General features: G+C 47.8%; 1 protein-coding gene across 5 annotated transcripts in view; it reads left to right on the forward strand.

Moving 5' to 3' along the window:
• The window catches only part of GNAS (GNAS complex locus), a gene marked incomplete at both ends in the record, with an annotated part of 54,061 nt that extends 33,016 nt beyond the window's left edge, over positions 1-21,045 (forward strand). The window contains 13 exons of one of the 5 annotated variants that reach the window (XM_079718462.1): positions 2,534-2,738; positions 6,459-6,531; positions 9,496-9,540; positions 13,766-13,820; positions 13,908-14,027; positions 15,752-15,849; positions 18,995-19,049; positions 19,187-19,260; positions 19,390-19,448; positions 19,557-19,677; positions 19,832-19,962; positions 20,179-20,246; positions 20,522-21,045. In XM_079718462.1, the coding sequence (XP_079574588.1) occupies positions 2,600-2,738; positions 6,459-6,531; positions 9,496-9,540; positions 13,766-13,820; positions 13,908-14,027; positions 15,752-15,849; positions 18,995-19,049; positions 19,187-19,260; positions 19,390-19,448; positions 19,557-19,677; positions 19,832-19,962; positions 20,179-20,246; positions 20,522-20,668 (1,185 nt within the window). Of the gene's footprint in view, positions 1-2,533; positions 2,739-6,458; positions 6,532-9,495; positions 9,545-13,762; positions 13,821-13,907; positions 14,028-15,751; positions 15,850-18,994; positions 19,050-19,186; positions 19,261-19,389; positions 19,449-19,556; positions 19,678-19,831; positions 19,963-20,178; positions 20,247-20,521 lie in introns of those variants that run through there. The other 4 variants (XM_079718461.1, XM_079718463.1, XM_079718464.1 and 1 more) reach the window with 4 other exon arrangements.
• Positions 21,046-25,082: the final 4,037 nt, after the last annotated feature.

Consider the following 25,082-nt stretch of genomic DNA (forward strand, 5'->3'; position numbering starts at 1 on the left):
GCGGAGCGGGCTGCGTCAGGTGGCCGGCCCGGCGCGGCTCGCTCGCTGGCTCTCAGGCTCTCTGGCTCCGGGCTGCGGCGCCGCGGCTGGAGCGAACCCCTGTCCCAGCGCGGGGCGGCGGCGGGCGGCCGGCAGGCAGGCAGGCAGGCAGGCACTGCCTTGCGTGTGAGTGCACCTCACTCACATGTAAGTCCGGGGGCACCGTGGCCTCCCGCGGAAGTGCGAGTCGCCCGGCGCGGGGAAATAGCCACCGGGGCCGGGACGGGGCAGGGGCGCCCCAGCACTGCCGCCCTGCCCGCGCCTCCCGGGCACCCCCCAATTCTCTCTCTCTTCTCTTTTCTCTTCTCCATTGGCGTGCCCAAGAGCCTAACCAAGGAGCGCCTGAGGGTAACAGCAACCTCGTGCCATCGCGCCTCTGCACTTTTCTTTTTTGAGTTGTTTGACATTTCTTGTTGCTTTTTGATTTCTCGTGTTGTTGGGTGCTTTTCGGTTTGTTCTCGCCCCTTTTTCGTTTGCTCACCCTTTTTGGCGCTAACTCTTAGGCAGCCAGCCCAGCAGCCCGAACGAAGCCCGGCAGCCGCGCTCCGCGGCCCCGGGGCAGCGCAGCGGGGACCGCAGCCGACTCCCCCGACACGGGGCGCACGGGGTCCGGCCAGCCCGAGGCCGGGGGCAAGCAGGGCGCCCGGGCCAGGCGAGAGCCAGGCACCCCGAGGTGGCCGAGCCACCATGCTGAAGATGGCCATGAAGATCAAAGCTTGGGCGGTGGAGAGCGAGAGGAAGATAGCGTTGGCTGCGGCCAAGGTGGCTGCCGAAGCTGCGGCGGTGGCTGCAGCGCTGGCCGAGCCGCGCGCGCCGCGGAAGCGAGGGGACACCGAGAAGCCCCCCAAGAAGCCAGAGCAAGAGGCGCCCTCCGAGAAGTTGCTGACCGAAAAGGAGCGGCGGAAGATGGAGAAGAAGCTACTGGAGCAGAGAAGAAACGAGGAGAAGAAGAAGGAGAAGGAGAGGAAGAAGTTGGAGAAGATGCAGAAGAAGAAGAAGAAGAAGGAGGAGGAGAAGAAGAAGAAGAAGAAGGTGCCAGAAGCCCAGGAGGAGGCCCGAGGCCCGGAGGTCGCCGCCGCTGCCGCCGCCGCCGGCGCAGACGAGGGCGCCGCGGAGGGCGCCGGCGGGGGCGGCGTGGGCGCCGGCGTCGGGGCCACGAGTAGGATCTGGATCGAGTGGGACACGGACTCGAGCGACGAGGACGAGGACGACCTGTTCGACGCCTTGCGAGGCTTCAGGGGCGCCGTGTGGGGGTCCGGGCTGCTGAAGATCAGCGCGCTGAGCGCCCACCTGCCGCTCCTGACCTTCCTGGTCCTGTCCGTGCGCAGCCCCGCGTGGGTGCTCGATTTCCTACTGCAGAAGCGCCCGGAGCAGGGCCGCGGCTGCGGCTTCTTTTTTGGGGCGACCTGCTGCTTCCGAATGTTCCTGGGCTGCGCCTTCTTCTCCTTCGTGGGCGGCCGGGCCAAGCGCAGAGGCCGTGGGCGCCCCGGGACCTCGGGTGCCTTCGGCTCGGGCCATGGCGCCCAGCGCCAGGGGCGCGACGAGCGGCTCATCTAGTCAGACCCCCGCCCCTCCCCACCAGACACCACCATCGCTGTGTAGTGTGGAGTTTTATTGAGTATTTGTGTGTGTGTGTTTGGACACATTTTCCTTTTCGGTTGCTCTGTCCTTTGGTTCGTGCTCGCCTCGCTTCTTCCACACTCCCTGCTCTCTAGCTCTCTCTGTCTCTCTCTTCTTTTCGAAAAATTTCCTAAGTCCGGGCTCTGGCTCGCGCTCCCTCCCCTTCCGCCCACCCCGGCCCCTCGGCGGCGCCCGCGGGAGGGGGGAGGGGGCTCGGCCTCGGGGGCCGCTGGGCGACGCGGCCCGGGGGGTGGAGCGTTGGCGTCGTGCGAGGGGTCGTCACTGGCTCGGAGACGCCCCCTCTCCCCCCGTGGCCAGCCCCGCTTGGGGCCCGAGCCAGGGGGGGCGAGGGGGCGTCTCCCAGGCCCGTCCCGTCCCGGGCGCGGGCAGAGGGACCCCCTCCCCGGGTACCCGGGGGGGGGGGCGCCGCCCTCCGCCAGCTCCCGCCCTCCCCGCCGCCGCGGCTGCTGCCGCGGCTGCTCCTCATCCCTCCTCCTCCTCCTCCTCCTCCTCCTCCTTCCACCCCCCTCGCCGCCGCCGCCTCCTCCTCCCCCCGCCTCCCCCCGCCCGCCGCGGAGCTTTGGGTCGGGGCGGCGGCGGGGCCCCGGCCGAGGCAATAAGAGCGGCGGCGGCGGCAGCGGCGGCAGCAGCTCCCGCAGCTCCTGCTCTGGTCCGCCTCGGTCCGCGGCGGCCATCAGACCCCTCGGCTTCGGCTCGAGGGGCTGGGAGCCGCGCGCTCGGCTCGGTCAGACCGACACCACCCTCCCCGCGCGGCCCGCAGTCCGCCTCGCGCGCTCCTCCCCGAGGAGCCAAGCCCGCGCCCGGCCCGCCCGCCCGGCTGCCCCGGCCCTCTCCGCCCGCGTGAGGCCGCCCGCGCCCGGCCCCGCCGCCGCCGCCGCCGCAGCCCGGCCGCGCCCCGCGCCCCGCCGCCGCCGCCGCCATGGGCTGCCTCGGAAACAGTAAGACCGAGGACCAGCGCAACGAGGAGAAGGCGCAGCGCGAGGCCAACAAAAAGATCGAGAAGCAGCTGCAGAAGGACAAGCAGGTCTACCGGGCCACGCACCGCCTGCTGCTGCTGGGTAAGGGCGGGGCGGGGGGCGCCGGCCCCGGCCCGGCCCGGGGGCCCCTCGGGGCGCCCCGCAGGCCGCGCGCGCCGAGCCCGCCCCCCGCCCCGGGCGCGCGCTCCCGAGCCCGCCGCCCGCCCGCGGGCTCAGTCTCCCGGGGGCGAGGCCGGAAGGGGGACCCCGGGGCGCCATTCGGCCGGGCGGGGGCCCAAAATGGGTCCGGGGGCCGTGGCGACGCGGGCGCGGGTCCCCCTCCCGTGGCCGCTCGCTCTCTGTCTCTTTCTCGCCCTCCCCCTCGCTCTTTTCTCTCTCTTTTTCCGCGAGGCCTACACGACGCCAGGGGTTCGGGTGCGTGTTGGGGAGGGGGAGGGGGAGTCCCACAGGGCTCGGGAGACTGCGACAAAAAGAGGGTTTCGGGGACAGGAAATGGGGTGGCGGGCCGAGGGAGGGGGACCCGCCTCCGTTGGGTGTGTGATTTGTTGGGAGAGGGAAGGGGAGAAAGCGAGAGGGGCCGGCGGAGAAGGGGGTGACGCGGGGGGGGGCGCCGCGGTGGCTGAGGGGGCCTCGTCGAGGGGAGGTTCGGCGGGAGAAGTGGCCGAGGAGAGTGGGGGCGGGTGACATCAGCCCCTCGGAAGGGCTCGGAGTGGTAAAGGTGGTGCAGCGAGGGGGAGGGGGCGCGGGCGAGTCGTGGCGCCGGAGGCGGGGGCGGGCGGAGGAGGGAGCGCGGCGGCCGCTGGGCGCGACTTGGTGCGTTGCGGGCAGGACACACTGTGTGCGCGGAGCAGACGTGTCCCGGGCCGGGCCGGGCCGGGCCGTGGAAGGAAGAGAAGGAGAATCGAATAAAATAAGGCCGAAAAAAAAAAAATGGAGTTAGTACTCTAAGTGCCCAGTGAAGCCAAATGACACGTCATTTTACAGTATGACCTTTTTTCCCCTTCCAGATATGCAGGCTCTTTGAAAAGCAAAGAAGAGAATTAACTGTAGCAGCTGCCGCCCCCCCAAACCATTAACACACACACACATTTTCCTGTTAGTCGGCCACATTGAGAGTGCTTTGTGAAAAAAATGGAAAGAAAAAAAAAAAAAGACATGCACAAATCAGAACTGGAAAATGACATTTGTCTGTAAATGGCTTCTTGGTCTGGAAATGGCGTGGGTTTTTTTGTCCTTTTCAAGGTGGGAGGGGGATTGAGAACGCTTTAAGGAAAAGACTTTTTTTCCAGGTGGAAGGAGATGAGACTACATTAGTTGTTTGTCAAGTGACATTTGGTTGTTTGGTTTGGGGTTTTCTCTTTTGATTGCGGTTTTTCCTCTTTCTTGGCCAAAAAAAAAAAAAAAAAAAAAAAACGCGGGGTGTGTGTGTGTGTGAACTGTAAGGAGATGGCCTTTCCCCCTTTTGTCTTAAAGGTGCTGCTTTGGGAAAATAAAGAAAAGAAGCATAAAAGAAATTGTTGAAATAACCAGAAGAATTACACAAGCATTAATTAGTATGGAAGTTTTCCACTTCCTTAGTAATTTGGCTATCTGAGTTAATTTATGAATTTGCTAGGTTAAGACCTAGTTCATGGTCACATATCAAGAGAACAGCCTGATTATGAGGAATAAATTGTAAAGGGCTGTTTTTTCTTTGTGGTGGCGTCTGCTTTGCTTTTTTTTTTTTTTTTTTTTTTTTGGATGGGTCACGTCTTTGTTCTCCTGGGTCCAGATTTATGTAAAGCAGAAAATTATTAAGTGAAAATAAGTCCCTTTGGTGTGTGTTTATGCATTTGCAATTACAATAATTAAATGGTACGTATGTTGAGGTGTTGTCAAAAACTTCTAAAGGTGGAACTATGGTATGTGAATGTTAATGTGCATGTAATTTGATTTCAAAGTATAAGCCTAGAAAAGTCTAGAATCTTTCCTAGGAACACTTCTGCTATCTGAATACTAACAAGTGTGATGCTAATGGCACCTTAAATTTCTAACACCGTTGCACGGAGATCACAAAGTCTTCACTTGAGACTGTTGCTCTGAACACACCTGGCGTCACTGGGCTAACCTTTCCCAGGTGTCCTAGCCCTATTACCATAATTTATTGAAGGCTCTGGCATACGGGGGTCTGCAGCCCAAGGCAGCGCCACACATTTTGCATCTTTAAATCGTGATTCTCACCAAATGATGCCCCCCCACACAAAAGAGGAAAAGTAGTGATGCCCAGAATCCTCTTTTTTAATTTAATGATATGAAATCTGAGTGAATTACAGTACCACAAAAGATCTTGCAGTAATTTTTCAGTCCAATTCTCTAATTTCCTAAATGTGGAAACTGAGGCACGGACCTGTTTGTGCCTGTAAAGAGAGGTGATACACATTTTAACACGAGAGTGTTGGAGATTCTGATTAAGACTATGTATTCTCTTCATGGAATCTCTTAATCGTACCTTTAATATTTTAATTTATGAGAGTTAGACTCATTAAGATAGAATGTTTGCTTTGAAATCAATGTTTCTGTGGAAACTGATTTTAACTTTTTACAGATATTGATTACAGCCTTGTGAAAAGGCAAGGGAAGGAGGAATGCTTTGCTCTCTGGGCAGTAAAACAAAACAATTAATAAAATTAAAAGTGAAAAAGAGGACTAAAAAACCAAACAGGTTTGTGCTTGAGGAGCACAAAAAAATGTCCCCTCAGGGTTAGTTGTTGGAGAGAGTATCCATTTGCAAAAACAGAAAATGAGAAACTAGCAATCCTCCTTCTAGCTTGGTGGAACTGTGTTTTTTCCATAAAATATGTTTTTACAAATGAAAGGTGGTTTAAAATGGGGGCATGTGCCCCTTCTAGCTCTGTTCGTTGAGAAGGGCTTGGAATCTTTGAAAATTCAGTGGTTCCCAGGAATATTTTCCCTTCTGATTAAAGTCCTGTCCTTTTAGCATGCTAATAGGGTAGTTCTCAAGCCCTGTATTTAATATTTAAATGTCTTTTTCGAGAAGGTGACAGCAAATCAGTGGTGTCCCTCCCCCCCCCCCCCCCCGCCATGGTTGTTGTATCCTGAGAGAGTTTATCTTTAGAAAAATAAAGTTAGCAGGAAAGGGGGAGGGGTGTGGAGAAGTGGATAAAATGTAATATTATGGGGCTTAGGGGTTGATTTTTCAGTAGCCCAGGGGGCGAGAACCCTGCAGAGAAGGCAGCAGCCTTGAGAAAATGTTGAAGAGGCAGTTGCTGCGTCAGTACGTGATCTGGGGGCGCCTGCAGGGCCGGGGCATTGTTTGTGAACACTGGGGTATTTTAACCATGAAACATCTGACAAGCAGTGAATTATGTGGCCGTATACATTAATGTGTACATTTTTACCAGTGAACGCTCATAGTTCAAGCATCCAGTTTCATGGCTTTAACTGCAATTTTCTTGACCCCCCCTCCCATGACAGAATTGCGTCATTCTTTCTTTGCCCCTTTGCCCACCCCACAAATTTTAAGGCAACCAAAAGGAAAAATAAAAAGAAAACAAAACACCTAAACAAAGCAAAACCTTTAATTCTTGTTTGTTGTTCTGATGGTGGAATACTGCAGGTACACACAAAGTTGGATGTTTATTTCATTTTCTCTGCGTCGAAATGTCAAGGAAATTTGCAAGTCTCTTGTTTGTTTTTTGTGTGTTGCTTCTATGGAGAAAACGGCAGTCCTCTCTCTCTCCTCCCTGCCCAAAGTGTGTAAAATGCCTCCCTCTTAACCTGAGACTTACTTTCATTTTCTAGGTGCTGGAGAATCTGGTAAAAGCACCATCGTGAAGCAAATGAGGATCCTGCATGTTAATGGGTTTAATGGAGAGTAAGTGTCAAATCTGTGGCAAGGGCACAGGCAGAATAGCACATTGGATACTAACCTTCAGGAAGTTTAGGTAGCTTTTGGGGGCCGGGCAACGTCCGCTTGATTTTTTTTCAGTCTACATGTTAGAAAATTCAGGGAAGAGCTCTTTAGGCGTTGTTCTCCTCTCCCTCCTTTTACTCTTTGGTGCAGCAACGAAACAGTAATAATAATAAAGCCCCAGTGTTGGCCCTGTGACGGGTCTGCGGCAGAATTTTGGTGCAGTGGGTCTCAGACATAGCTGACGCTGGCCGTGGCCACCCTTTTGCCTGGTGATGCTGACCACTGCAGAGACGCCCCCCGCCCCCAAGCACATTTCAGCGCAATGCACCAGTGCAGGATGTTGTAAACTACTAGGGAAACATGGTTTCAATAATAGTCTCACATAAAACTAAGTTGGAAGAGTCAGCCCTTGCTCATAATTCCTCATTCCCCACCCCCCCACCCGCTTTGGAATTATCATGGGTAAATCATTGTTTCCCTTTTTAAAAATCGATGGTCTTGCCTAAAGAAAAGAAAAAGGAGACGTTTAAATGATGGAAAGGCTGGGAGTTGGGCACTTCCGGCCAGACCAAGAGGTACTTTTGCCTTTGAAAAGTCCTTCAGGGCATTTTGCTATAGGACAATATGACAGTACCGCAGTGAGAATAAAGATGAAACGAGAGAGTGCCTGTATCAGGGACCTAAAAGATGGGAATGGTGTTCTACTTGCCTGGAAGGATGCACATAAGGGGCACAAGTCTCCCCAGACCCAGCCTCTGTTTTCACGGGGGTGAGAGCAGTTAACCTCACTAGATTACAAACACCTGAAGGCACTAGTTTGCAGTTAGTAGTTGGTTAGCAATCCTATTCCCTTTCTTAAACCTGGATTCAATTGAAAGTTGCATTCCCCCTTGGTTTCAAAAGGGAAGGTTGAGTCAAAGGGGCATAGTTTAATTCAGTTTTGCACCCAAAAGAAACAAGTTTAAAAAAAAAGTTACTGTCGCCTACTAGGGGCGGGGCGGGGGGGGACACAGGACAAAGATGAATTTTATCACCTTCCAGAGGTACAAGAACTGCGCTGAAGGCAGTTTATGGAAAACAAGCTCTTTATGGAAAATTCTAGAATTTCTTAGACCAAATAGGGGGGGTGGAGAAAAGGATGACATCACCCATACAAATGGACATTTTAGTTTAGGATGCTTTTTAAGCTTTAAAAGTCAGAGGGATGGACTATTAATTGTATGAATGGCTCCTGATGAGTTACTGATACGCACATACATGCTGTTAATTAAAGAAGTCAGTTCACTTGTCACAAACCAGTTCTGAAATTCTTAATTTCTAAAGCCTTGCCACCAGAGTTGCCATCCGTCAATTAAAACAAAAAACCTGAAATAGGCTTCTTGCTCTGATTTTGTAATCTAAAGAAAAATCTTGCATAATTTTCCCCCCTGCAACTTGCTGGGGAGAGCTTCTTCATGAGGCTAGTTAAGCAAAAATAATTTGACCATGTACCCTCTAGATAAATATTTTGATTAAAACTGGACATGGCTCGAATTTTTTAAAAGGATGCAGCAGCCACTGTTTACCTTAGCTCCAGTCCAATAGAAGATAGGACATCCTTGACATAATTCACTTAAAGTTTTATTACTCTGCAGATTGCCCTAAAATTTTTTAATTTTTAGGGAAAGGATTCTCCTCCCTAAGTGAGCCCGTCTGTAATGCAGACGAGGCATTTAAACCAGAACTTCTCTTTTCTATTTTTTCAAAAGAGGAAGCGACATTCCCAGTTTGCCTGCTTTGTAGAGGAAGCCATAGGTAATCTCCGAGGATGTTAAATTTAGCCCGTGAAAGTGACATACAGGGGAATTCTTTATGTGAGTCTAGAAACCTTATTTTTATCTTGTCCAACTGAGCCTCCTTTTTTCTTTTTCCTCGCTGTGGTATTGCAACAAAAGCGGTTTCCTTCTCCACTAGGAATTCCCTGTGAAGTGGGGACATCCATCCACGGAAGGGTGTTTTGTGTGGTGCAGGGTCTCTCCCTCCTTCCCCCATAAGTGTGCGCTTTGTCAGGGCTGGGCTGAGCTATTACATTTGCCTTAACTGTCCGCAGACTGCTGTGCCAAGTACATCTGCAGAGTAACATGTCATTAATCTGACCTTCAGAAATACAGAGGTCAAATGCGGATTTTCCTAACTCAACGCTAACTCTCTATCTTACTTTTTTTTTTAAAAAAAGTGCCATTAACACTGGTTGAGCTAATAAGCTAATCAAGTACAAACCCACGTAGACAGCTTAAGCCATCTTGCCCGTCCCACCTTCAAGGAGGATTTCCTACCATTCATGAAGATTGGGTTTTGGGGGGTGGGGAGGGTTGGTGGTAGTGGGTTTTATTCTTTTAATTTTATTTTTTGTTGCCTTACGGTCCAGGCACACTTTTAATTGATGACAGTTTATGGGGAGCAATTATATAGAAATAACATAGGTAGTTTCCCGACTACAAAAAGGGAGGAAATTAATATTGGCACCAGGAAATCATGGGCCAGAGCACCCATGTCTGTGTTCAGATGCAACATGGTGAAGATTGAGGTCTGGGACAGTCAGGGGCCTTATGCGCTGCTGTATTCTCCAAAGAATTGTGAGATAAATCACTGCTTTAGCTCCCTGATGCATGTACATTTAGTGAAAGCACAAGAAAATAATTATCCGTCTCTTCTGTGCCCGACGGGAGTTCCCAGAGGACTCTGCTAATACTGCAGCGAAGGTGTGGAATTCTTCCCTCTATGGCCTGCAGTCTCAGTAGACATTCCAATTTAGCCAGAAAGGCGACCTAAGAATTAACGGGAGGATGGTGGCCGTTTGTTTAGGAATGTAGAGAGGCTGTGTGGGGTTTTTGTGAAATTGCGGTGCCTTGCAGATTAGGTGAGCTTTCAATCTCTCTTTAAAAGGGGCGGCGAAGAGGACCCGCAGGCCGCAAGGAGCAACAGCGATGGGTAGGCACATTCAAAAACAGAGAAACTTCTTCACACGCACATTTGACACACACGAAGGTCATACTGGGAAACTGAGGACACAGAGACCCGGGAAGAAAACCAAAATCATTTAAGGGCCATCAGTCATCTTGGTATATGTCTGCAAACTGCATCATTTCTTAACATTTCAGAGCAAGCGAAGTGCAAAACAATTTTTTTTGGCCAACCTTACAGTATAATTAGATCCAGCTGGGGGAAGGCTATAGATTTCAGCTTTAGATGATCAGTTTAGGGTTTCTCGAGAATTGATGTTTTTCCATATGGTTTCTATCCTCCCCCCCAACCCCCCAGCTCACCATTTGAATTGGCTACTTGCTTTTAAAACTGGCTACTTGTTTTTAAAACTACTAAATTCCATCTATCCAGTGGTTGGTCTGATTTTAAAATTTCAGACCTCCGGGGGGAAAAAAAATTTTTTTTTTTTTTTTTTTACCTCTATTAAAATACGTGGTGCCACACTGTCCTTAATTTCGGGGGGGAAAAAAAAAGTGCCGAGGAGGAGGGGAGGTCATTGTTGAGAATGATCTCGAAAAGCCTCTGGTCTTTTTTAAATTGTCAAATTTATTTTAACCCAAGGCACTTTATGTTAGCTAGTGGACAGGAAATTAATGATGGCCTCCATCTTTTTCCATTCATTATCAAATTATTTTTTTCTTCACTTCCTGCATCCGCACTGCCCATCACGCGCGTGCACGCGCACACGCGCACACACGCACACACGCATGCCAGGTAACCCTCTCTGAGCACTGCTTTGCTTATTCAGCTTGCAGTGAGGGAGCAGCTATTTCTCCTGAGAACATGCAGAGCCGACTGACCTAGCCTAGGGCATCTCAAAGCAATAGCTTCTGTGGCCTGGGAGGGGAGGGGCAAAGGATACTGGGGGGTCGGGACCAAGTAACTGACACATGTTTGTTCATCTGTTTTTTTTAGACAATATTACCCCTAGATGATGGCTTCAATTTCTCATCTTCCCGGCTATGTCCTATCACACTTTGCATGCTGGAATTGCCCGTCTTAGGAACTTCTAATAAGAATACTATTCTGTTGGGGGGGGAGGGGGCGGGGGCCCTACCACCTAACCTCTAAAGATAACCAAAAAAAAAAAAAAAAAAAATCCCTAATTGACAAAATGTAGTGTATCAACCATCCAAGGCATCTACATAAAAAGTGATTGACAGCTTACTGTACCAAAAGTTGGCATTTAAAAGCTATGACACATCCTTACTGAGCCACCTACTGTGTACTAGATGCTATGCTAGACCCCTGAACCCTTCTAATACCTACTAACAGCCTGCTCTTCTATCTGTGACTCTGTTCTACAAGTAGAAATAAGTATTAACATGTGATAAATAAAAATTATCTGCATGTCTCGGCAATCCCTGTATCCTGCGTCTGTCTTCTGTCTTCTGTCTTTTCCCACAAAAGGAAAAAAAGAAAGGCCTAAAGATAAAAAAGGTATAGAACTTAGTACGACATAGCCTTCCCCTGATACTTAGCTGAAGGGGGGAGCGGGGTGGGCAGCTCTTAGAATTCAAACCCAGCATAGAAAGCAGCCCTGATCTGCTTTATACGTGGGGGGGGGGGGTGGGGGCGGAGAAGCTACAATATCCTAAAAGTACTTCCAGCCCCCATTTTTCAGTCCATCAGAATTCTAGCAATTGATACACAATGTGGCCTTGTTAAGTAGTTTAGAGACATCTGAGGAATTTTCTCCGAATGTCACAATCAACATTAAGTTCATTAAGCCATAGTAAAAATTATGATAAACCTGCCAGCCCCCAGAATCAGCTCCATCTACAGAGTAACTGCTTCAATGGAGGAATTTTTATGTTTTAGTATTACACGCCCGAATTAGATTTTAGATTTCTATTTTAGCTGTTTTATACTTGATATACTCCCACACCTATTCACATACGTAGATGAATACTGAACACGTTCTCAAAATATCCGTATTTAAGACTGGAAGTTTTCCAATTATCATACTACTACTTAGACCAAAATATCAAACTGAATGAAAGAATCAGGTTTCTGGAAATAACTTTTCTCTTGCTCTGTGTTCATTTGGGTATTAAATACCCGGTCATATCTAATTTTAACTCTGGTGGGACCATAAAAACAAAGGTTAAAGGCTCTCAGTACCATGGAAATGGAGCTTGTTTCTAATGAATGGGAATGGATTTGTCCTACGGGGTTTTGACTTTGAATTCCTGGGTGAACGTTAGGGACAAACACGTGTCCTTTTAAAACTCCAACGGCTTAAATACCTGATTCAGACTGTAGCACCAAGTCTGGACACGATTAGTAATTTTCAGAAACGTACGAAGCAGGATAGCCCCACAGAGGGGTGGGGACACTCGCCCTTTAAGCCTAGGGTCGTTGCGTTAAGAGTCTGGGGGCTTGGGGCACGGATCCCACTCTCCTGGTTGGCAGCACGTTCTCAGATCCGTGCCTGGAGTTCTCCCGACCATGAGCGGGTTCCTGGTACCATACGTCGCCCCACACCCTCAGCCCCTGATGAGCACAGCACCTCTTAAACCAGCTCCTGATTCCGGTGTGAGAGGGGCGGGGTCTCAAAGGCTAGTTTGACCCTGGGGTAGGGATGAAATGCGATGAGATCATTCAGAAAACGAGGGCCCACCCCTCAAACGAATATGCAAGGAAAGGCCAGGTTCTCGAGGGGGCGGGGCTCTTGCAGGAGAGCACGTGACATCCCCCATCCCCCGCCGCCGCCGCCGCCGCGGTCCCCCGACCCGAGAGCCGCCTCCCCACGTCACATGCTGACCTCCCCGCTGGGCTGCACTTTGCTGTTATCCGCCCCCCCGTCCCCCCACCGCGAGTCCTCTGCATTAATGTCCTGTCGTGTTCTGCCCCTGAGGGGCTACGTGTTTAATTCCTACCTCCATCCCACGACTCTTGGGCAATTAACCCCGTGAAGACGTCAAAAATTGGGACTCTTTTTAAAGAGATTTCTTTTAAAAGCCCGGCAAGAAAAAACGTAAGCTCTGTCTCCCCCTCTGTCGTCCTGCCTCTGTCACTCAGACCCTCCCTCCCTCAGCCTCAGTTCCCTCCTCTGTGAGGACAGCACCTTAGGTCCTCGTGACGGTGCTGTCACATCCCAGGGCCTAATACGCAGTAGGTGTGTCATGGCTGTGGGTTCAATACCCCGTCCCACCCCCAAACCAAGAGGGGACGCCTGGGCAGTAGAGTGGCAAGATTTACACCCCGAGCAAGAGGTCCTTAACCCCTAAAAACACAAACCCGAGAATGTTCCCTGGCTGTGCCTGTGATGAAGGACAGTGTCTGAAAGACACAGGGGGACAAACAACGTCAGGGGACCACAGAGCCAAAGGGCGTGGCCTTTACCTGTGGTCCCGGGGACCCTGAATGTAGACGGTTCCACATCCACACACAGGCCGTCCCAGGTGCCCAAGTTAAAGTCAATAAGCAACAAACGCTAACCTCTACTTAAACCGAGGGGCATGGGCCACACCGCCTCCCTCCCCCGCCCCCAATAAGTCCCAGATCATAAAGCCTTCCGGCGGCAGAATCTTATTTTACCTTAGTCACGTCGAGGGATCAATCTATATTAACATCATCAGCTAGAAACGTCATCCGCTGCTGCTGCCTGCAGTGACAGACACACAGTGACTATTGAAATAAACAAAAATAAATAAGCAGGGCCCCAAAGCCCTCAAATCTGTAATTAACACTACCACCTGCATTTCATCCACTGGTTTTCCATGTGCTAATCCAGTGACTGAGGAGGCCCCAAGGCACACCTTGAACTTTTCCCCCTCCCAGCCCCACCCCCACCCCCAAAGCAGGGATGCTAGCAAGGGCCAGTAGGAACCTTTTCGGAAGTGCTGGTGTGCCGTGTGGGCCTCAAGAAAATGGAAGCACCCCTGAATGGTAGTGAGCCAGCCCCCACTTCTGGTACAGTAGCCTTGATCCTTATCTAGATGCCGACTTGGTAATCTGCCCCAATTGGGCGTGTCCTCAGGACACAGTCTGGGAGGTTATCATTTGAAACCACCTTTATTCGGGAATCTCCAACCTCTGCACAGATCTGAACCCACCACTCCTTCAAGAACAGAATACTATTTTAGTTGGAAAATCGTGATTGAAGCGACACTGTGAGTCAGCGTGATGCAATATGATTTTTTTTCCCTTTTCAATCCCACTGTAGTGAGAAGGCAACCAAAGTGCAGGACATCAAGAACAACCTGAAAGAGGCCATTGAAGTACGTGCCTGGTCCTTTTTGTCATTCTTTTAGCCTCCCTTTCAGACAGCGCTGTCCCCCTGACCGCTTTGCTCCCATCATTTTCAGACCATCGTGGCCGCCATGAGCAACCTGGTGCCCCCCGTGGAGCTGGCCAACCCCGAGAACCAGTTCAGAGTGGACTACATTCTGAGCGTGATGAACGTGCCAGACTTTGATTTCCCTCCCGTAAGCTAAGCCCATGCCCCTTCCCACCCCACACACCCCCTGGGATGTCCCCCACACAGGCACACTGCCAGCAAAACCCATTTCTGTGATATTGATAGGAAAAATAATCATTAGAGCTTTGGTCAAGATGGATGAGCGAATTTCTGTCACCCCTTGTCAACCTTGGCTCGCCCGTCCCCGCAAGTAAACATCACAGTTCAATACTACAATTCTCACTGTATTAGATTGTAAATGTTTATGAGAAAAAGTCATGAGTTGTGGCGGCCTTAATTATTCCCTTATACACATCTTGTGACAAACAAAACTGTTAAGTATGGCACACAAATGCTAATTGTCCAGCTAATCGAAAATATCCTAAGATACCAAGGAATGCAGAAATGAAGTGCCAGCTCTGAGTTTTATAAACGGAAGAGATTCTCATTTTAAACAATTTGCCATTTAACCTTTATTAAGGTTTTTCTAAAGTCAGTCCTTGTCTTGGGGCAAATGAAGTCTTTTCTCATTATTCAAAAAAAAAAGAAAGAAAAGACCTTCCCCTAAAGAAATCATAACCCAGGGACTGGCCTCTATGCACCCTGGCTGGCGTGCAGGACACTGCTTACAAAGAGTTGTCTGCTCCATAAAGAACTATTTTTAGGGAACACAAAATTGCCTGTGGCCCAAGCATATATGTTTTGACCCCTTTGTGGGGGAAGAATAGTTTATAAGAGGGGAACAGGAAACAAGATGGAAAGATGGGCACGTTTATAAGGCCCAGAAGGAAAAGACTCGTCTACAGCAAAAACAATGACTTATTGTTGCCTTTTGTCAGGCTTTCGTGGGAATTTGTGTTTGTGTATTTTAAATGGGTTTGGCTGCAAACTTCTCCTAGCAAGGAAGCAGTATTAGTAAGTATGGCTAGGTAAATACTTTTAAATGGAAAAAAAGTCGAGCAGTAAACACAGCACACATAATGCCAAACAGACTTTCATGAGACGTGATTCTGTATTTCTAATAGGAGAAAAAAGGCAGCCCGTTAAAAATACACCAGGACGGTGACCTCTTAAGGGTCTCCTGTTAGCTGAACTTCACATTCCTGCCTACTTTTGACCCTTTTCTTGCTGCATTCACATTGCAGAAAAACCTTCACTTTCCTTGCAAGGGACGAATTGCCCCGATACAATTAAAAATGTTATTCTGTTCAAATGAAATGTGAATCATGACCTACTGCCATTTAAAACCACGTAGAGATCATTTGCTCCTTTGATTGACAGGCATTGATGGACAAGGTCAGGTTTGCCAGCAACTCCCAACCATAATATTTTTTTCTAAAATTCAAATTTTCCTGGAAGGAAAATTTCGATCCCGCCACATCTTCACAAATGAAAACGTCTTGTTTCCACGACATGGAATCATACATTGGCAGCGCCTCCTAACGAGTGTATAGTCCTCCTAGATGAGCCGTGGGGTGAACAAAGTTACTCGGTAGTTTACTCTGGCCCCTCCCCCCACTCCCAAAGATATAGGATGAAAACTACCCAAGAACAGTAATTCACAATACGAGGACAGCTGGATTCAATTTTTGAATACGTTTAGCACGCTGAGGGTCTTTAGGAACGCCCATTCCTTAGTTTGCTCCGAAATTGGCAATAATCACACCCAGGGTTGGTGGCAGAGTAAACTCCAGTCTCATTGACTTGGAGCAGCTCCCGCGTCTAAACCTGCCCTCTCGTGTTCACTTTCAGGAATTCTACGAGCACGCCAAGGCTCTGTGGGAGGACGAGGGGGTGCGCGCCTGCTACGAGCGCTCCAACGAGTACCAGCTCATCGACTGCGCTCAGTAGTGAGTAACCGCGTCTCCACGTCCGCATGTGAGATAGGTGCACACGGAGCGCACCTTACAAACCTGACTCCCACTTTCCAAGTTTCTTGTAAATGAGTTCTTTTCATAGAAGCCAGCCAGTTATTCCCACCTGCGGTTAGAAAGTTCTAGTCTGATTCATTTGTTTTATAAAGCCCTTAATAGCACTTTTCAGTGCAGTGACATTATTTTTACACAAACAATTAACGCCTGTTAGAGCGAAATGATAATTACCTGCAATAAAGTGACATTCATAATTAATCAGCTTGAAGTAATTAACTGAATGGACCTCCAAGCATTTAGGGAGATAGGGCAGCTCTCACACTTTGGATCAGGTAGAAATATTCTGTTTTATTGCTGTGATGTAAAAACCTGACAGAGGAACAGTGAGGACAAAAATACGCCTCCTCCTCCTCGCTGACTGATAAGTCGCTTTGCTATTTCTGCTGTCAGGTAGGTGACTACAGTAGCTGCCAGAGTGCAATACTTCTAGTTCATCTAGAGCCGGGTATTGTGTTGAATTCCATTTCCTCTCCTTATTTATTCATTCACTCTGGGCCTGAATTCAAGGATGCTCCCCCCATGGGGTCCTTGCTGTGTCCTTTCATGGGCTGTCTTCCAGTGGGTGTGATAACACAGCTGGAAAGTTGCCTTTTAAATAGTTTATGACCCTCCTTATCCTGTACATAACATAGCAAATATGTGAGGTTCAGAGCCATAAAAAATATTTGAAAGATACCGTTTGTTTGCTGATGTTGCACAAATGTACTAAGTTATCATTTTCTCAAGTTGGATTGTCTTTTATGACCGGGGGAAGGGCAAGAGAGCTTTGTGATGTTTTAGCCTCTCTCATGTAAGTGACTGAAACTCACAAACCATTTTACTATTGAAAATATTAAGTAACCAGGACCAAGGTACCCCGGCTGGCTCACAGAAAGCTAAAATCGCATTACGCAGGAGCCCCACGCCGGAGGAACTTATTGTGAAAACCACTCGAATAAACAGGAGGGAGGAAGAGGTGACGGCGCTCAAACAGCAGACACGAAGCCAGCTCCCCAGAATCCTGTTACAGACACATCACACAAGCTGATGTTAGGGGCTGTGAAACCTATCAATTTATCTTTCCCTGGCCCTGCTTTCCCATCGAAAATGCATTTGATTATTTTCAGTTGTCACACATGTAGCTATTTTGTGATTTAATATACAAGCAAATCTGTATATTTTTTCAAGGAGCAGAAAAACAGTCCATCTGGGCCGGTCCCTGTGACCCTCCCACCCCCACCCCTCCTTCAACAAAGCCCCTGATTTTCTCAAAAGTTTGAGCTTAGAGCTGGAAGTGCTAATTATAGTAACGCAAAACAAATGGAAATCCTGGAATTGTTTGCCTTTTGTATTTTGGATCCAAGTCAGAAGTACAGGTACAAGATTAGGAGGGTTCAACCATCCCAGTTTTGAGCGCTCTGGAAGCACGGAGGGTGTAACAACTTCATTGATGAACAGTTAGCCAGGTTTTTTTTTTTTTTTTTTTTTTTGAATCTCACACCATTTAAAAGTTGTTTTTTTAAGGCAAAATTCAGTTACTCCTGCAACTTTATCTGAAAATGGCAACATTTGCACAATTTATGCAAAGTTTCAAGGGAACTCCGGGAAAAGGGGAACATAGCTTGAATCTTAGAAAGTGTCTTCCCCAGCCCGATGATTAAAGTAGCCCTGCCTTTGCAGTGACCACCGTGGTTCTGGTTTAACGGCTTTTATGTTAAAGTTGAGCTCCTGGTACCTTGCCCGTTCCTTAAGGTGCCTATTTTTATTTGTTGAGCTGGGGTTTGGCTGGCCTTACTCCAGATGTCTCTCTCACAAGATTTGGTGCTGATGATCTATTTATAGAACTGTGGTTCTGTTGCCATGGCAACATGCTTCAGGCCAGGGCGGCTGGGGAGCTATTTCTGGCCCGGTGCTGTAATGTAAGACTGATTGGGCAAGTCGGTATATCCTCTAAGCCAGACTAACTTTAAACTGGTAAAAAGGAAGGTGGCGGGGGGAACCTTATAGAATTTCTTTAAATAGACTTTTCTCTCTTTGTGATTTTTTTTCTGATTAGCCCACTTGACAACAATCCAGACCCCTGCCCCCCCCCCCAAAAGCTGGTTTTAATATTAACTTTTCACAGTAGTTTAATTAGTCTAGTCTTTTAGAAGTTATTTTTCCTAACAGTGTATCTAGTCAGGCAACACAAGCAAGATAGTTTTTACTTTGGGAACAGTTATGGCTGTGGAGTGGGAGATAGAAAACACTGCTTTTCCCTCTAAAGCTTTGGCATCACTAATGATGGCCCCTGAGACCACCCCCGCCCCTCCACTGTACATGCTCCCCGCCCAGATAAGGGCCCCTAACCTGGATGGCCGTGAGGTTTTTTGAAAACTCAAAGTTTAATATCTGGACTGTTCTATTTCATGGACCAAGTGGAACGGAAGGGAACTTTGTGTCTGTTTCCTGTTCACTGTGGTAAGGGCCAAAAGGGCCCCTTCTTAAAAGTAGAAGGAAGGGATACCCTTTCTGAGTAACTCAATCTTATTTTCATTAGTCCCTTGGGGGGCGGGGAATCCTTGTTTCTTTAAAGTGTGCCATCTTTTTCATTTTTTAAAAAAAACTGCGTGACATGGAAGGGTACAATTTTCAAACTACTTGCCATTTTAGTCAAAGCCAAACAATTTGAAAATCTGAATTTTTTACTCAGCCTTTATCAAATGGCACAAAATCAGACCTGATTTTGGGCCCTCAGCTAACTGACATGCACAGAACCAGCCTTTTAAAATTAAAGCAAGACCAGAGCTCTGCACTGGCCTGTGCTGTACCTGTAGGCCAGGGGTCCTGAGAGCCCACCCCTAGTTCCTGGTTCCTAGACCTACTGGTCAGCCAGGTACATTTATCTTAAATTCTGTTTGCTCTAACCTTTTCTAAGGCATAAGCTTGGACTCATAATGAACACAAGCAAACTCCCCATTGACTTAATGCCAGGTAACTGTGGGGTGATCATTTCCATTTAGCTGGACTTGGCAGAGAGGCCGCAATAGTGGGCAAAGTGGCATGAGTGTGTGGTCACCCCTGTGCATTTTTCTTTTCCTCCCAGCTTCCTGGACAAGATTGACGTCATCAAGCAGGCTGACTATGTGCCCAGCGACCAGGTATGCACACGGTCTCACAAGCAGAGGACGCAGAGCCCTCTTTCCGAACTAGTCAAGACTTTTGCTCCAGATTGTCAATTATTAATAATGTTTTGGTTGGTTTGGGTGAGATCCCTTGACCTAAGATTTTGTTTTAGGACCTGCTGCGCTGCCGCGTCCTGACTTCTGGAATCTTTGAGACCAAGTTCCAGGTGGATAAAGTCAACTTCCAGTAAGTAAATGGTTCCCTTTAAAAAAAAGAAGAAGAAGAGAGAGAGATTTCTTGACGTTCCCTCTGGCAGGGAGAATGGTGGACCAGTGTTGGCCCTTGGAGTGACCAGGTGTCATTTCTCTCCTGCAGCATGTTTGACGTGGGCGGCCAGCGTGATGAACGCCGCAAATGGATCCAGTGCTTCAATGGTACGGAAGCCACGGGCTTCTCTGCTCTTCAAGGACATTCGGGTTTTTTCATCGTTAAGGATCATTTTCTCTTCTAACGTGCACTTCTTTTGCTTTCTTGTGCCGAAGATGTGACTGCCATCATCTTCGTGGTTGCCAGCAGCAGCTACAACATGGTCATCCGGGAGGACAACCAGACCAACCGCCTGCAGGAGGCTCTGAACCTCTTCAAGAGCATCTGGAACAATAGGTTTGTGCGGTGACCCCCTGGTCTCCTCCCCACTGATCTCAAGGCCCTGTATTTGCATGGCTAGTAGAAAAGAATCTTGGGCAAGCATCTCAAACCCCTTGCAGAAAGAACGCTTTCTTTTCCTGGGCATTAAACCTGTGTCTCTCTTTCTTAGATGGCTGCGCACCATCTCTGTGATTCTGTTCCTCAACAAGCAAGATCTGCTCGCTGAGAAAGTCCTCGCTGGAAAATCGAAGATTGAGGACTACTTTCCAGAATTTGCTCGCTACACTACTCCTGAGGATGGTATGTGTGGCCTTCTGCGGTTGATTAGTGCCCCTTGGTCCTATGGGGTGTCTTGCATATGTTAAAAATTTCTGTTCTGGATTTTAAAAATGAACATCCTCTAAGAATGGAACCCCCGCCTCTCTCAACCACCACCACACTATAAGGGATCTGTAGGGGGAGCCAAAGAACCTTATTTTAATCACTTAAGTAACAAAATATTTATATTCTTTGCAGCGACTCCCGAGCCCGGAGAGGACCCACGCGTGACCCGGGCCAAGTACTTCATTCGAGATGAATTTCTGGTGAGTAGAGACTGTCTTTGGTTCCCTCTCTCTGCTTGTTCTTTATTCTTAGGGGTGTAAGTTTCCTTACTTCTAAATTTGGGGATCAAACCATCCAGTTCCTCAGTGTTATTTCACCCGTAGTCGGTATGAATTTAGCCTCTGTGCCCCTCAATTTGGGTTTGTTTTAACATGACATCAATGACTGGTGGGCAGTCCTGGGTAGATGACCCCACTGCTGACAGGGGGACTTACTGGAGAGGCGGCACTGACCGAGTTTCCTTCTGTGCCCACAGAGAATCAGCACTGCTAGTGGAGATGGGCGCCACTATTGCTACCCTCACTTCACCTGCGCTGTGGACACAGAGAACATTCGCCGTGTGTTCAACGACTGCCGTGACATCATCCAGCGCATGCACCTCCGTCAATATGAGCTGCTCTAAGAAGGGAACTTCCAAATTTAATTAAGGCCTTAAGCACAATTAATTAAAAGTGAAACGTAATTGTACACGCAGTTGATCACCCACCATAGGGCATGATTAACAAAGCAACCTTTCCTTTCCCTCAAGTGATTTTGCGAAACCCCCTTTACCCTTCAGCTTGCTTAAATATTCCAAATTTAGAAAGCTTAAGGCGGCCTACAGAAAAAGATTAAGGAAAAAAAGGCCACAAACGTTCCCTCTCTCTTTAAGTAAGTAAAATAACAGCAGCAAACAGAAATAAAGAAATAAAAGAATAAATGACATAAATGAAACAAATGAAATAAATATTGTGTTGTGCAGCATTAAAAAAATCAAAATAAAAATTAAATGTGAGCAAAGGATGTGACTCCCGTGAATTATTTGTGGTTTCAAGCAAATACCCATTGTTCAGGGTTTTGACTGCATCAAAAGTTGGGAGGCCCCCGTGTTGAGGTGACAAGGCCCCAAGGTTATAAGTGGGTATAAAACATTGCCGCTCTATGTTTTTGTTGACCTAATCTTGGGTTTCTGAAAACAATTTGCAGACAATACAAAATGTCCACCCTGTTCTCCTCTCGAACCCAATGCCCCATAGAAAACCTCTAAGCCCCATCAAAAAAGTTCTATACTTTGATCACTGCTGCCCTATCCAAAGAGTCTATCAACTTATACCCTTATATATTGTCTCACAGTGTGCCTGCTTACCTAGTCTCCCCAAATAGGTGTTTGAATTTCAGCTGTCTGTCCTGCATTAAGACAGGGACTCAGTTGGGTGGGAGGAATTTAGGAATGCAGTTTACAGTCAGGAAAAGAGTTATTCAAGAAATGGTGTACAATGTATATTAAATCATCACATTTTACACTTTATCTTAAGATTTTGTCAATTATATCTCAGTAAAGGTGGGAGGTGGGGGTTGAGGAGGAATAAAGCTGGTACAAAGCTATCAAGTAATCAGAAAGAAATGGTATAGCAATTTGGGGAAAAAAACTGGATCCCTACCTCATTCCATACACAAATGAACTCAGTGTGGGTCAAACACATATGGTTAAGTACAAAAAGTTACTTTAAAAATGTCAATTTTTATAATTAAAATCTTGGTTTATAGAAGGCCTCTCTAAGCATGACCTAAGATTTAAAAAAAAAAACAAAGAGGGGTGGGGGATGACCGTACAAAAATTAATATCAAATATGAATGGGGTGGGGGTGGAGACTGGATAAAAATCTGTAACAAAGGGTTAGTTTCCCTAATAAGCAAAGAGCTCTGAAGAATTAATAAGCAAGCACCTCTCGCAAAAATGAGCAAGGTACATGAACAAACAATTTTACTTTTTTAAAAACGTACAAATAACTAATTAACATTGGGGAAACCATGCAACCTCACTCATAATGAAGTGAAATACAAATAAAACAATCTTCCACCACTGTTGGGGGAGGGGATGGCCACCAGCACTCATGGGCCCCACATCAAACTCTGAATCCTTGGTGGGTTATGGCTTGGACCTGAGGTCCGCTTGGGCTCCCTAGTCCTTCACCCCCCAGGCTCATCCCTTAAGTTCACGGTCACCCATGGAGTGGCTTCCTGGAGGGGTGGGAGGGAGAGACCAGTTTGCCCCCAGCATCAATCATTGCACCCTCTGAAACGGGCCAAATGGGACATTAATCAAGTTGATTCTGTAATTCAGGCCAAAAACCTACTTCCTATTCCATTTTCTAGGTCAAATTAATCCCAGCCAATTAATCCTGAAGCAGAGTATACCAGAGGTGAGCAAAGCATGCCCCACGGAGGGCAGGAAAAGTAGCAAATACCCCATGTCCATAAACCTTCCCAAAGCTTCCTATGTAACATTCATTCCACATAAAAATTGTTGGCTTACTAGGTAGATTTCATTACAAAACGACCCTCAAACCGCCCCCCCCAAATTAACATATAATCTACACGAGTGCTTGCTATGCAGATATAGCCAGAAGACCAGTCCCCAAATTCCCATAATCGTCCAAAGTACTCCAAATAAACACAATTAACTAAACCCTAGGCAACAAGTACAAGACCAGCCCACCATACAAACACCCATCCAAGTAAAGTGCTGGCGGAGAATAAAGTCCCAAAGCCCCTCTTCCAAGATGGCCGCCTGTATGCCCCGCCCACACAGAAATTCTAGAGCCTTCTCTGAATAATCCACATAAGATTGCTATGCTAGCCACATAGCCATCACAATTAGGAAGCAAATTCTCAGGCTATAGAACATTTATACATAGAAAATGATATCCCAGAATCCCCGGCCCTTGCTGGTCAAAACTGGCAGAGACTTTGTGATCACGTCCAGAAAGAGGGTAATAAAAGTCACGGTTATCCACCACCTACTATGTGCCAATTAAATCACTGCCCAGTGAGACAGGTTCAGCTATTACTGCCATTTTATGAGGCCTAGAGAGGCCAAAGTAACTTGCCCCAAGAGTTAAGCAGGGAAAATGGGCTTCAAACTCAGGTAGCCAAAGCCCACTGCTTGGCTACTACAATATCCTGTAGTTCTAAAAGATATAGAAAAAAAGAGAAGGTCTACTGCTCTTCTTTCCTGGATGCCAGTTGCCAGGAGCCCAGGCAGGACCCATGACCCCAAGGGGAAATCCTGCATGTCTCCATTGATTCCATATCCGGTGGTGATGGTGGGGTGGGGGGGTCGTGAGCAGGTCGGGGAGGGGAGACGTACGTCCTTGTCCCTCAGAGAATGGCACTGGACACAGTCCTGCCTTACCCCCAGTTCAGAGGTTTGCCATGGGGCCACCTCCAGTCACTCAGATGTGTTTCAGGGTCCCTTCTCCTCCTTGGGATTTATCCCTTCTACTAAAACAATTTCATTTTCGTTTTCCCTTTGACTTGGTACCAAATGTAACTCTTACAGGGCTATTTTAAAATCTAAATTCTAGGATCTTCAGAATTCCAAAAAATCATGAAGAATTTCATCTAAATATTTGATTACAATAAACCATTAGTTTTTTAATTGTTAGCTGAATTTTACATCCCTACTCAAATGCAAAACAACATATTTTTCTAAAAGTAACAATTTGTGCTCCACTTTATAAAGCTGTGGAGGCCAAATATTAAAAATAACTATTCTCGGGCCTCCCTGGTGGCGCAGTGGTTGAGAGTCCGCCTGCCGATGCAGGGGATACGGGTTCGTGCCCCGGTCTGGGAGGATCCCATATGCCGCGGAGCGGCTGGGCCCGTGAGCCATGGCCGCTGAGCGTGCGCGTCCGGAGCCTGTGCTCCGCAACGGGAGAGACCACAACAGTGAGAGGCCCGCGTACCGCAAAAAAAAAAAAAATAAAAAAAAAAATAACTATTCTCTGATCTTTTAGAGATTAAAAATAATAATAATAATGATAAAAAACCACTAAGCCCCCTGAGGGTTTAGCTTGAAGAGGGTCTAGAATTGGTCAGAAATTTTACCCACCTTCACTTTTATTTAAATGTAGGCAAAATTATTCCCAAAGAAATGGCCACCTCAGAACAGCCTTTCTATGTCAAATGGTATTCTCTTATGATAATGGTTTCTTGGACTTTTTTTTTTTTTTTTTTTGCAGTACGCGGGCCTCTCACTGCTGTGGCCTCTCCCGTTGCGGAGCACAGGCTCCAGTCGCGCACGCCCAGCGGCCATGGCTCACGGGCCCAGCCGCTCCACGGCATGTGGGATCTTCCTGGACCGGGGCACGAACCCGTGTCCCCTGCATCGGCAAGCAGACTCTCAACCACTGCGCCACCAGGGAAGCCCTCTTGGACATTTTTGGTGATCTTTTTACTCAACAAATATATAGAGAGTACAGAACCTATGCCAGCCACTGGTAGTTCTGCTCTCATGGGTAAGTTCTATCAGGGGAGAAATGCATTTACCAAATAAATAACTAAAAGAATTATAAATGATGAAAAGGTCTCTGGGCTAATAAACAGGATGGGGGTGATGGGGAATGGGAGCTATTTGGGGAGGGATTCCACTTGAGATAGAATAGCCAGGGAGGGCCTCTCGGAGGAGGTGAATTTTCTTATGGGAATGCAAAGGATGACAAGGAGCTAGTCATCTAAGTATGCGTAGCAAACATCACTATTCTTTAATCAATATTACTTATTAAAACATTATAATTAACATTTATGGAGCACTTTACCATGTGCCAGGCACTGTCCTAGGCCCTTTATATGGATTATCTCATTTAATCATTTTGAAACCCTAGGAGGATATACCCTATCATCTGTACAAGATGTAACCAATCTGTATCCCACTGTACAAAAATGAAAAAGGTAAAATACATCTAAAACATTGTGAATAAATTATGCAAATTATGCTTTTAACAATGGTTACACTAAAAAGGCCATGCAATATGCACTTAATTTGTGAAATTGCT

This window comes from Hyperoodon ampullatus, assembly GCF_949752795.1.
Source record: "Hyperoodon ampullatus genome assembly, chromosome: 14".
In the NCBI taxonomy this organism is placed as follows: Eukaryota; Metazoa; Chordata; class Mammalia; order Artiodactyla; family Ziphiidae; genus Hyperoodon; species Hyperoodon ampullatus.